Source organism: Crinia signifera, chromosome 4, assembly GCF_055691185.1.
Source record: "Crinia signifera chromosome 4, ASM5569118v1, whole genome shotgun sequence".
In the NCBI taxonomy this organism is placed as follows: domain Eukaryota; kingdom Metazoa; phylum Chordata; class Amphibia; order Anura; family Myobatrachidae; genus Crinia; species Crinia signifera.
Window position 1 is genome coordinate 143202374 of NC_139220.1, and position 13769 is coordinate 143216142.

The 13769-nt window shown below is 42.7% G+C and overlaps 1 protein-coding gene across 8 annotated transcripts in view; it reads left to right on the top strand.

Moving 5' to 3' along the window:
- Positions 1-13769, top strand: part of SCAF11 (SR-related CTD associated factor 11) — a 65761-nt gene that overhangs the window by 33472 nt on the left and 18520 nt on the right. For 7 of the 8 annotated variants that reach the window (XM_083182650.1, XM_083182647.1, XM_083182652.1 and 4 more), the window contains exons 7-8: positions 879-913; positions 6961-7058. In XM_083182650.1, coding sequence (XP_083038776.1) covers positions 879-913; positions 6961-7058 — 133 coding nt within the window. Of the gene's footprint in view, positions 1-878; positions 914-6960; positions 7059-13294; positions 13453-13769 lie in introns of those variants that run through there. The other variant, XM_083182653.1, reaches the window with a different exon arrangement.

Here is a 13769-nt window from a genome sequence, read left to right on the forward strand (position 1 = left end):
ATTGCAGTCTAAATTATGTGCATGATGCATTTGACAAAGGGAAGTAATAATAATATTGGCCCGCCCCTTTTGGAGGTGGGATTACTTTAGGAGGTATAGCATTTAAATTGCAAGGGTTAATCTTTCTTTGTGGGTTATGGGTGTTGGGTATGCATTTATGGGACCAGGGGAGACAGTGGGTAGAAGTAGTTTAGGCACTACTAGTACTTTGCTACACCATGCAATGTTCACCTGACTATTTTTTTTTTCTCCTCCTTGTAAACTAATATTGCCCCTATCCTCTATGGGGTATAATAAGTGCGGATCAGGCAAGCTATGATGCAGTACGTATTGCTCGCCATCTAAGCCTGCCCTCAGTATTCAACTGACCCCTGCACTCGCTATTTCTAAAAAACGTGCAGGGTGTGCGGCCCATCCTCGCCGAAAACAAGCCATCCTCACCATTAAAACCCCCTTGCCAGCCGCATTTAATACACCCCTATCTCCAAGTGGGCATATTGGGCTTTTAACCCCTTGAGTGGTGGGTTTTGCTGGGGCAGGACTAACCTACCAGGGCAGGCTTGTCCTGCCCCTGCAAAACCCACCACAGAATGTAGGAAGGCGGCAGGGGAGCTCCGGGGTACGATCACCGGAGGGTGGGTGTGGGGTTGACTGGAGGGGGCCTAGAGGTGGTGCTCCGCTGGGGGCACCACTGACGCGCACCTACTGTGTAGTGGTATGCCCGTGACAGCCCGCTGCGGCAGCACAGCTGAACCCGCAAAATTATCTGGCATAGCACTCAAGTGGTTAATATGTCATTCTTTATTTTCATGTAGTTTTTTATTTATTTTATTTTTACCACTGCATATAAGGATTTCAATGTGTTTTTTGTATTCCAGGATGCATAAACAATGAAAACAAAACAGAGTTGGAGGTAAAAAAGAATTCCTTTTTTTCTGGGGTTAATTTTTTAATTGTAGTATTCTTGTTGAGTTGAAACTGTATAAAGTCAAGTGTAGTCATATGAAGCAAGATACTTAGAACGGATAGCTGATCATCCAATTAAATTCAAAAGGCCATATTTCATGACTGTAAATCTTAGAATTATATGAAGTGGGAGATTAGATGCCTTTTTATACTTTAATATTTACTGCATTAGTTACCTGTGCTCGCCACACTATATAAAATCAACTCCATGCAGACATGGATAGTGGGGGTATGAGCGTAGTAACTAGGGATGCCAATCCCGGGATTTAGGGCATTTTTGGCCGGGATTGGAAGCTCCAATCCCGGGATTACGGGATTCAAATGCACATTTGTGTGTACCGCTGAGCGGGCCGGGGAGGAGGCAGTTAACTTGAAGTCCGGGCAGACGCGGCGGTGTTTTAACACTGTGGTTGCGCAGCGTGACCTCTAACATCACGCTGCGCTGCCTGGCAACAAGGTTGTGTGGCTGCACAGCGTGATGTGAGAGATCACAACACGCTACGCAGCCACACACTGATTGGCCGGACACCGCATGTGGCCGGACACCGCGTTACCCGCCTCCTCCCCGGCCCGCCGAGTAACAGGAGTTACCTTGTCTCCTCCACCACGTCTGGCCGGACACCTACAGTAGTTGCATGCCTCCTCCCCGGCCCGCCTAGTGTGTCACCTCGCCTCCTCCACCAGGTCAGGCCGGATGCTGCAGTAGTTACACGCCTCCTCCCCGGCCCGCCGAGTGAGTCAGCTCGCATCCTCCACCACATTTCTTATGCTTACAGGTAATTTATAAATTATTAGGCATATCAGGAGGCCAATCCTGGGAATCCCGGGATTGACCGTTTTTCAATCCCGAATCCCGGGATTGAAAAAATGGCCCGGGATTGGCCTCCCTAGTAGTAACTATAGTGGGCACCAACTAGCCTATAAGTACCGTTACCTTTTGGTCAGATGGGTGTATTATATGGGTCATCACACAAAGATCCTATTTTGCCTTTCTATGTAGTCCAAAGAGAACTACACCAAAATTTAGAGGCTAGCAAAAAATATTACACTCTGACTTATGCTCTTATTTGCTTACCCTGTCATGTGGTCCACAAGGTCCTCTGTTCATGGAGCTATTTGCATTACTTATTATGGAAATTTACATTTATGGAGCTTATATTCAGTTTTAGAAAATGCTAGTGGGGAATTACAATGTGTCTGCAGCATTCAGAAAAATTGTAAGAGAATGTTTAGGCACAATGGGCCTTATTCTAGTTCACTCTTTTTGACAAAATCCTTCTTAGATGGACAAAACCATGTGCACTGCAGGGGGGCAGATGTAAAATGTGCAGAGAGAATTAGATTTGGGTGAGTTATTGTGTTTCTGTGCAGGGTAAATACTAGCTGCTTTATTTTTACACTGCAATATAGATCTCCCTTTGAAGTAAACCCCACCCAAATCTAATTCTCTCTGCACAAGTAACATCTGCCCCACCTGCAGTACACATGGTTTTGTCCATCTAAGAAGGATTTTGTCAAAAAGAGTGAACTAGAATAAGGCCCATAATGTTCTGTCTGGTTATTTGGGCATATATGGTGGTAATGATTCACTTATGCCTAGGTAGACAATATTTAATGGCACAAATTCATTTTTTTGGCAGTACCAATTAGAAAAAGGTGTCAATCATATTTTACTATCCAGAGGGCTACATACCACTTATGTTGGAAGGCCTATGTAGTTACATCCCATGCATTGTAATTGGCTTCACTGTCCAGTGGATATAATTGTATTACTTTTCTTTTGTTTTATGGAGAACATTTCGCAGAACATTCTTTGTGCTATAATTTATCCCAAACCATTTTTATACCTTTGTCCTAAGTGGGACCGCTAAAGGAAGCTGATCATTTTAATACATGTGCTCTCTTATTGGATAGTGCTGAAGACAAATCTGGACAGATGTTTCATACGCAGAAACCCTTTTTAAAGAGATTAAAAAACTGCCCCAAAAGAGCTCAAATGGGTGATGAAACAAATTCACCTTTTCGTGAAATAAAAATGTCACATCTAAATGAAAGTAAATCATGTTGAACGCTCTGCATTAACAGTAGCTAATTAAAATGCCAGATGAATGCGAACAATGTAATCCCCAGCATACTGAATTCCCATAAGGTTTAATTGATTCCATTCAAGAGGCTAGTTGATGTTTTGTGACCACAAAATACTCTCTCCTATACTTTTTTTTTCAGTATTAAAATGCTTTTGTGAAAAATGGGTGTACAGTGGCCCTAAGATGTAATTGTACTAAAGTTTGTAATTTTTATTGTCTGATTGGGGGACTAGATGCATTTAGTGTAAAATGGGTGCAGAGTTAATGGTCCCTTTAAAACGTAGAACATATATATACCCTATGTATGGTTAGGGACCTGGAGTCTGTGGGACTGATTCAGAGTTGATCACTGATGTTGGACTTTGCAATCTGTTCGATTATGAAATGACTACGCATGCATACAGATCATAGCACACCTGTGCGAGCCAAAATGGGGCAAATATCTGATCCCTTGAAATTCGGCAGACGTGAAGCTGGAGTTTGGGGTGGATACCTATGGTTTCCTGGGGGTGTCAGATAAAACGCAGACGTGGCCATTTGCTTTAAGGGAAGGTTTACTCACATTTGCATAGACTGGAAAAATCATTTGATGGTTCTGCAATTGCGAATGGATGTGTGACAGGATGCCGTATTGCTACATTTGCACAATTCACCTGCAGATTTACACATGGCGGGTTTTCCCTCTGCACGGGCGGCAGCTAACCACTTGCAATCATCTGAAAATTTGCAGCTCAGCTATAGTCAAATTAGGCCCCCATATTCATTAGTTGTACAGCCCTCAGTGCTAGCCTTAATTACCAGATGTAGGGTGTACTAGTTACGTTTTTAGGTCTGTGTCCTGTGGGGAAGCAGTTCCTATCCCACTCTTACCCTGCAACTCCCTGGATGACTCTCGCAAAAGGTGTATTAGTTAGAATCAGCAGGCATTATATTAGTTCGGTACTAGTGTAATATCTGGGCGACCAATATATCGCATCGCATGCCGCTAATTAAGATGCGATGCGATTGGACCCGATTTTGAGCCTTTCCCGGGCAGAGTGTACAATTTTAACATTGCGTCGCATCGCATGCCATTATAATGGCATGCAATGCGTCACGATTATACCAGATATTACATTGCACAGGCACCCTGATGCCTGATTACAATGTTAAATGCACCCCCATACCTGATTTTTAATTGTATACCCACTCTGATGGGTGATTACTATGTGAAATCCCCCCCCCCCCCCATTGTTAACGCCACCCCAGTATCAACGCTAACCCAAAGCGTGGCGAGCGCAGCGAGGGGCGGCGGTACGCATCCTCCGACCTTTTCATACCCCCACTATCCATGTTGGCGTGGAGTTGATTTTAAATAGTGTGGCGAGCCCGCAGCGTGGCGAGCAGAATATATGTGAAGTAATCCGCCTGCGCTCGCCACAGTATATAAAGTCAACTCCACGCCGACGTGGAGAGTGGGGGTATGAAAAGGTCGGAGGACGCGTACCGCCGTACCTCGCGGGCTCGCTTCGCTCGCCACGCTCTGGGTTGGCGTTGATAGTGGGTTGGCGTTAACAATGGGGGGGGGGGGTGCATTTTAACATAGTAATTACCCATCAGGGTGGGTCTACAATCAAAAATCGGGTCTGGGGGGGGCATTTAACATAGGAATCCGGCATTTTGGTGCCTGTACAATTAAAAATCGGGTCCCATCGCATGCGATATGATTGTATGCGATGCAACGCGATTTTTTACCCTGCGATGAAAAAAATCGGGCGCCCAGATATTGCACAAGTACCAGTAGTTCTTGATCCGTGTTAAAGTGGGTTTACCTGTGTGGATCATTCTCTCAGAATTACTGGGCTCTGACAGCCAGGAGGTTCTGCATCTGAGGTGATAGAACCAACCTAGGACAGGTCCATTGTTGCTTCCTTTCTTGGCTTGTTCAACTGGTTTCTAGCTACTGTATGTTCAGTAGTGGCCCCTTACTCCAGCTGCTTCAGGAATAGTGTTTTGCCTATTCAGAACTTGAAATCCTTGATTACTTATCTCATTGGGTTGAGGTATGTCATACTACCACAAAGGCAGTTCCTGGCATCTTAGTTCATTGAAGGTTCAGGCTAAGGGGCCCATTTATCATTCAATATTTGTGGCTAGATCACCTAAAACACCAGTTTTGGGGATTACTCGCAAATAATAGATATCACTGGAATGTATGTAGGAGGAACCACAGCAGGAATCTCCGATCCCTACTGCACCACCGTGTCAGGGGGGTGTGAAGCTGCTCACTTTCAGCAACATCGGTCATCCCTGGGCTACTGCCAATCTGAGGTGGCAGTCGCCCATTGTAGCCTGTGGGCTGGGGGTTGGTGATAACCAGGCATGCGCAGATGTGAAAAAACAAGGGATGTTTGATCAGTGCGCTACTATCTGCAGCTGGTACTGGGAATTGTCAGGTCCCAAAAGAGAATACAAATGGAAAAAAGGGGATGTACCAGCGCTGGCTGAATGAAATAAAAATAAACAGAACGGTATCCTGTACAATATATTTATTTTCTAATAAAAGATTTAAAAAGCTGTACTTTTTATAGCTTGGTATAGCACTATATGTGAAAAAAGGGGGTTACAATAAAATGATAATACAATATGCGGAAATTGAATGGGCATCACAATGACATATAGTGCTCGACCAAGCTATAAAAAGTACAGCTTTTTAAATCTTTTTTATTAGAAAATAAATATATTGTACAGGATACCGTTCTGTTTATTTTTATTTCATTCAGCCAGCGCTGGTACATCCCCTTTTTTCCATGCGCAGATGTGCCCAGCTCAGCACATCACAGGGACGGGCTCCTTTCGGATAATTTTACAATGCGACCCTGGGTGGTTCTTTTCCACCCTGATCGCATTGTAAATGTGATCCTTCATAAATGGGCCCCTTTTGTCTTGTTTAGTTTTAGAACTAGAATCCCTTTAATTATTGCAGAGCGTAATGCATTTATAGCCTTATTTTATGCTTCCTATTGCTCAGTGAGATCTTCATATCGAATTTAATACCCTGCAGCATTTTCTTTTTTGAGCTGTTTAATTCTGTGGTACCTTGTCTGAATTACGGGTTTCTTTCATTAGTTTGGAGAGTTTCAGAACAGGGCCGCCTTGTCTTGTAGTTCTCTCTTTCTTTTTTGATATTCATTTTTGACAGACCAAACTTTCCTTTCAGCCAACAATGGTGTCTCCACAATAATCATGGGTTATTCCTGCTTTTGGTTCAACATACATTCTACATTAGACATAAGGGTTCTTGGTTCCTCTGACGTGGTTAGGGTTTTGTGGGTTTATGTTTGGAATAAAAGGAATGTCTGTGTGATGGGGTTCCTTCTATGTTGCACAGGAAAGGACAGGCTATCCAATTGGTTACAGTAATTTACCACTGCTAAAGATTTGCCAGGGGCTTTTCTATTGGCCCCAATTCTGGCACTTAGCCCATGATGCCGGTGCTTATCAGGTATTTGGTTGTGATTTCATAAACAAAATCTGGAGAAAAATTGTTAAAAAAAAAAAAAAATACATAGCTCTGGCTTTTTGCTGATCTTATATATTTTTGGGTGATGAGGGATTTTTTTTGTCCTGAATAAACAGGGCTCTAATTTCTTGCGAGCTCGCTGCACTCACCACATGTTCTGTTCATTGTTTGTGGACTTCCATGAGGGAGAATAGCCACTGTAAGTCGGAATCCTGACTGTGGGGCAGTGAACAGTTGGGATTCCAATGTCTGTATACTGACAGTTGGAAACCCGATTGTTGGGAGGTCATACGGCACCCGATAGCCCCAGGCAAGGCAATTATTCACTGTACATTATTGTGGCTTGTTTGATACCACAGTGTTAAGTTTACAACATCATTTTTAATGCATCTTCTCCATTTACAGCTAAAGAGCCTAAGCTGGCAGAACGTCTCTTATACTGGTGATCTCTTGGCTTCATGTTCTTTTGAACTCTCTGAGATGACACAAGATGTTAATAACAGGTAAGCATATTTCTAAAAGGTTGGTTTTTATTTTGTTAGTTATGGGTCCTACACATGTAGCGATGTCAAGCAGTTTTCTGAGCTATTTTACAACATTGCTCAGAAAATGCCCGACATCGCTTTGTGTGTGTAGGGGCATAGTGATGTGTGGCCTCGCACGTCGCTATCGCCCCGGCGATTGATAACAGCACACTGGTTATTAATTGGTCAGGGCCAGTGTTCTCACCGTAGAACACTGGCCCTGACAGATCACACAGCACTGCTACATTGCTGTGTTCTGAGCAATCTAGCATCGCTAAGTAGGTTGCTACGTGTGTAGGGCCCATAAGTCAGAATGTGTATATGCATAGTGTAAGCTGTTGGATACGGTATAAAATAAAATGTATGTGTGTTTCTATCTGTTTGATACATTGAACATAGTGCTAAATTTTTTAAGTGAAAAGATAGCAGGTTATGCAATGACCGTTGTCTATATACTGAATTTACAATATGCACAGTATATAAGAATACATTAGCTTAGCCCACACTTCAGGCTAGTTTTATGCGTCCCCCAGCGGGGCTTGCCGCGCTTCGGGCTCGGTGGCTTGCTTCACTTGCCAGGGGTGGATAGTGGGGGTATGAACAGGTCAGGAGGACGCATACCACGTCCCCTCGCTGTGCTCGCCATGCTTCGGGCTGACGTGGATAGTGGGGGTTTGAAATGGAGGCATTTGCCAGTATGTAACATGGAGAATTGGCAAATGTGTCCTTTATTGTGCATGAGACGCACGCGCTACCGAACCCCTAACCCTGACCGTCTCCCTGAAGCGGACAAGGGCAGGGTTGCCGTACCCTGATGCCCAAATTACTGAGATGCTCGTGCATATCAGGCAGTTTGAGTGCCTCTCTGCCGGTGTCCACCAGCACATGGGATCTGTCGATTTACCGGCACTGTGTGAGGATTGCGGGGACAGAACGGTGACTACGCTGCCTGACTGGGACACTACGCTGACTACGCAGGGCTGCCACGTGGACACTACACTAGGTTACCGTTGGGCTACGCTGACAGCGTAGCATAAGGTGGCGCTGTGAAACTACACAAGTACTGACAATAATTTCTGGCATGGCAGATAACTAGGCTACACCCAAACCTAACCAGTTATTGATCAGTCAGGATCCTGTGGAAATACTTTAAAACATGCCTTGAAGGCAGTAGAATTTGTAGTGTAAGTGTGGAGAGTTCTAAAACCATGCCTGGTAACTGCAGGATAATGTATACACCGTACTCTTAATATTCAGAAAATGGTAAAATTATTTAAGTACATTTGTGAGGTTACAAAAATCTAAAAATGGCTTTGGAAAGAGATTAGACTCAAACATCCCTGTAGTCTGTAAATTTTATGTAGAGGATGTCATATGGTTTGTTTGGCAAGTGTCCTAGATTACAATGGGATGTTGTCTCATGGCTTTACTTCTATTAAAGGGTTAATTAACAAGTCCAAAATGACCCAAAGCCATCAAATGAGGTCCATTTTAAACCAGTGTCCAAAGGGCGATACATGTGCTACTCCAATGACTGTTTTTGCAAGTTATTTTGAGCTTTACATTTCGATATAGGTCTAAAACAAACTTTGTAGTTAGACCGTCAAAGTGGGAAATAAGGAAATGGACATTGATACAAAAGGATAGGTGTTCTATATTACATAATGGTCCACCCAGGGCGGTTTCTAGACAGTTTAGCTCCCAGGGCGAAGAAATAAAAATGCGCACGTGCCTGAATAGGGGTTGTGGGTTGGTAAAATGGGGCGTGGTTTAATATAAGGGGCGTGGCCTAGCAGGGAAACAATTACCTTACATCTCACTTTTGCAACCTGCATGACCAGACATTGGTTACCGCAGGAATTGTCATTGTCCTCCCGCACTTAAGTTGGCCGGCTGAAGGCCACACAGTGACATAAAAACATAAAGGCCCACACAGTGACCTAGCACGCCTCACAGACAAACAATGACAGGCTACTTAAACCATTATACACTGTTTATCCGTGATGCCCATTACACATTACGCAACACACCGTGATGACAATGACATATTATGGCGCGCACAGTTATGACAATTACACATTATGCCGCACACCATGATGCCGATTAGACCCCACACTGTGTTGCCCATTACACCCCACCTGTCATGGCAATTACAAAATACTCCCCACTCCGTAATGCCCATTACACATTATGCCCCGCACCATAATGCCCATTGTCCCACAAATGATGTACATTACTAAATTGCCCCACAATGCCACACATATATGCCCTCACCGTACCACACATATATACACCTGCACAGTGGCAGATATGCCCCCATAGACAGACACATGTGGTAAATCATGGGCTCTTGGAACTCCCGATGTGCTGCTGATGGCTGCACATAAAATGTATCTTATGTGCAGACCGTCTGACCTCCGAGTCTGATCCGATGAGCACGAGACCGAGCATCGGATTAGATTGGATGTCATACACTACTCACTTTGGGCCTACAGTATATCACCCAATTTCTCCCCCTGATCCTCCGGAATTGGGTGAAATCATGTCCAAATCGCTTATTGTATGGTGGGGAGGCCTTTAGATGTTTCCTGCAGTGTCCAGTAGGGTTGCTGACAATCTAGTGTTCATGCGAAAAATGCTTACCCATAAAACGTATCTGAACTTCTAACATTCAAACTTCAAACATTCTTGATCAAAATGTTTGCAAATAACCTATATGGACTTTATATGGACTTTATATGGTATTTGGACTTTTAACCATATACTTTTATAATGGAGTTTGTCTCCCCTTTTGCAGCTGTCATAGATTCCATTCTTCTTAGAAGCCTTTTCCACAAGCTTTTGGTGTGTTTCTGTGTTAATTTCTGCCCATTCATTCTGTAGAGAATTTGCAAGGTCAGGCACTGATGTTTGCTGTCTGGCTCACAATATGTTGCATTTTATCCCAAAGGTGCTCACTATAGTTGAGGTGAGGGCTCTGTGCAGACCGTTCAAGTTCTTCCACACTGAGCTCATCATGTCTGTATAGTCCTTGTTGTGTGCACTGGGGCAAATTCATGTTGGATTAGTGCAAGGTATTCCCCCAAACTGCATAGCATTGTTAAAAATTTCTTGGTATTATGGAACAATGATTGACAGTCATTGGACATACAGATGGAGCGCCTCTGATCCTTGGCCAGGGATTGCCAGCATGCCTGTGCTGGCGATCGCCGGCGCAGAGGTGCTCCATCTGACTGGGACACACGTGCGACCCTGTAAAGATGGAGCCTGCTCCATCTGTAAGGGGCTAGCCCTGGGGTAGCCAACTCCAGTTCTCGAGAGCTACCAACAGTTAATGTTTCCATATCTCCTTACAGAATCACAAGTGAAGTAATTAGCTCCGCCTGTGGATCTTTTAAAATGTGTTAGTGAGTAATGAGTGCAGCTGTGCATCAGCTAGGTTTTCTGGAAAATATGAACTGTTGGTAGCTCTCGAGGACTGGAGTTGGCTACCACTGGGCTAGCCCAAACCCTAAAAAACCAGCCCGAACCATTATCCCTCCTCAACCAGACTTCTCCATTGGCATAATGCATTCAGTCAGGCAATGTTCTCCTGGCATCCGCCAAACTCTCTCCCATCTGACTACCGAACAGAAGTGTTATTCCTCACTCCACAAAACCTGTTTCCACAGTCAAACCTTACGCTGGCATGGGGCTTGGTGATGTGAGGCTTGCATACAGCTGCTCGGCCATGAAAATAAATTCCACTAAGCTCCCTCTGCAAAGTTCTTGTGCTTATATTAATGCTAGTGGTATTTTGGAACTCTTCATCTATGGAATCAGCTGAGCGTTGGCGACTTTTACGTACCATCCGCCTTAGCAGTCATTGACCCCACTCTGATGCTGACTTGCTGTTCCTAAATGCTTCCACTTTCTAATATCACAGTTGACAGTGGAAAATAAAGCACTGATGACCTTTCAGTCTTATTGCTAAACTAACATCCTTACAGTACCATGCTTGAAGTCATGGAGCTCTTCAGAATGATCCATTTTAGTATCACAAATATTTTCAAATGGATAAGTGCTTGAATTTATACACCTGATTGACTCACCTGAATTCAATACAGGTGTGGTCAAATACTTTTGTCCATATAGTACAGATGGAGCCACTGTCTTTTCAGCAATAGAATCGCCATTTGCAGGAAGGGGGTGCGCGCGCATGAGACACACGTGCACACTGTTCCGACGGAGCTCAGTGTTGCATCCCCCCATCTCCCTGAAGTGGAGATGGCCAGGGTTTCAGCTCCCTGCCGCCAAGGTACTAGGGTGCGCGTGCGTGTAAGACACTCAAGTGTCCCAGTCAGATGGAGCGCCTCCGCTGGTGATCGCAAGTAGGGGCATTCTGACAATTTTCGGTGCTGAATGAGAGGCGCTACGTGTGTGTGTGTGTGTGTGTGTGTGTGTGTGCTACCAGTATGCAGTACCTGGTATGCTGTTTCCACCCCATGTTGGGCCATTACTACGCTGATTGACTGATCATTGATGACTAAAGCTCCGTGATAAAGGTCCTCAATTCGGACCGAAACGACGGAGCATATATGGAGATTATACCACATTGTTAATAAATTGCTTGAAGTTGGAACACTACGACAGTTTCTTTATAGGACTGTGTGTATACTGGAGAGTGCTCCATCACCCCCACCAATTGGTGAGAGGGCAACTGATTATCTATATCTATCTATCTATCTATCTATATATCCCTTATCCATAGTTTCCAGAATGTAATTTTTTTTTTTTTTTGGCTAACAACAATCAACAATACTGAGACATCTGTAACTGGCACTAAATATGTGCAAAAAAATTATTGCTTGGCATATAAATTCAGTGCCTGAGATAGGACACAAACTTTGTTCCATATTTTGAAACCTTGTTTCATGCACAAATAAAATATTTGTGTGTATTTCATGTGTTTATGCAACATAAATGCAAGATACCTCATTGAAATCTAAAAATATCCCGAAATACAGAATAATCAGTTAATCCAAAATTCTTCTGGTCCCAAACATTTTGGATAAGGGATATTAACGTTTTCAGTGGTATATTCATCAGGTGTGATACTATTCACTATTTTTAGATTAGAATAGAAAAATATAAATCTATAAATTTGTAACTAGCTGCCATCATTGTATTTCTTGGAGTCATTTTTAAAGAACTTTTTTTTATTTTTATAGTTATGGAGTGTTTGTTACTATTTTGGCATGACTTTAAATGGTATAATTTTGTTTGTAGATAAAGGCTTCTGTCAAGACCTGTGGCAATATTAAAATGGTTTTAAATACTACAAAAAAATATAAAATGAAATATCAATGTATCAGAACTACATTGGTTCTCCCAATTCACCCTTGAATTTCTTTGTTTATTATAAACTAAGCACCCATAAAGTGCCTGTGTCAGGCTGTAATACTTGGAAAAGCTGTGTCTTGCTTTTTTGTTATCCATCAAATACTGTTATGAAACTCCATTTCAAACCTAGAAGTTTTTAAATTGTCCCGTTATGCATGTCCTACAGAAAAGTGGGTGGGAGGGTATGGAACAGAAGTGGCCAAACCGGTCCTCGAGATCTGCCAATAGTTTATGTATTCCACGGATGTAGTCATCGCTAACGGACACATTTTTGAATGTGCTGGATTCATTCCTAACCAACACATTCTATAGATCCATAGGTGGCATGGAAATATGTACTTTTAATAGATCTCGAACTGGTTTGGCTATCCCAGGTGTAGAATATCTAGTCGAAGGTGCAGATAGGAGGATCTCACAGTTGTAGTTAGACAGGAGATGTTTTTTTCTTTTTCTTTCTTCAAATATTTTTTTTTATTGATTTATCCTTTTTTTAATTCAGACTTCTTGATGCTGTTATTCTCGAGTCAGTTACAGAGAACTTTTTTTCTAAAAAGTGCCCTTTTAGGATTAATTCTGCATTTCTTAATATTCTACCCATATATCTATATTATCCCCCAACCCTCATACTTTCTTCATACTTAAGATAACAATGGATTTAAATACTTTCGGTAAGAAAGCCCGTTGAAATTAATCTTTGGTATTTACACTTTATGCTTCTAAAGCAAACCTATATAATGTTGGTTACTGAAATATTATTAGCAATAGTAACAAAGAACCAATTCAAATTTTAAGTCTCTGTTACTACAGCGGGTTTTAAATCTGTTTTGCAGGCATTAACCAGGCCAACACGTGAGATTCTTGGTGATTGTTGAAGACTTCCTTGCGTTTAACGCTCTATTCGGTTGTGAGCAGATCCTCGTGTGGAAGAGATAAATGTTTTAAATCACAAACCGCTGGTTGTAGCATAACTTTCTCCTGTCAGATAGCTGAAGTAAGAAGCAACTTTTCTCCAAGTGCCTGTTTTGGTTATTGCAGGATCCTTGCCAGAAGCCTTAAATGAAAACCTTATGAATTGCCACGCCAATATATTAACAATCAAATGCTGTAAAAGTACCACTTGAACAATGTGTCATGGCTAGTTACCACTTGATTTCAAATGCATTAATGAAGGACCACCATATGCTTCAGAAGACTTCATATTAAATTGTTTCAAGAGTACAATGGAGCAGAGTTACATATTGGAGAATTCCTTTTCATTTTATGTTTTTAGTAGCATCTACATATCTGTATGCACAAGCTGCTGCAGTA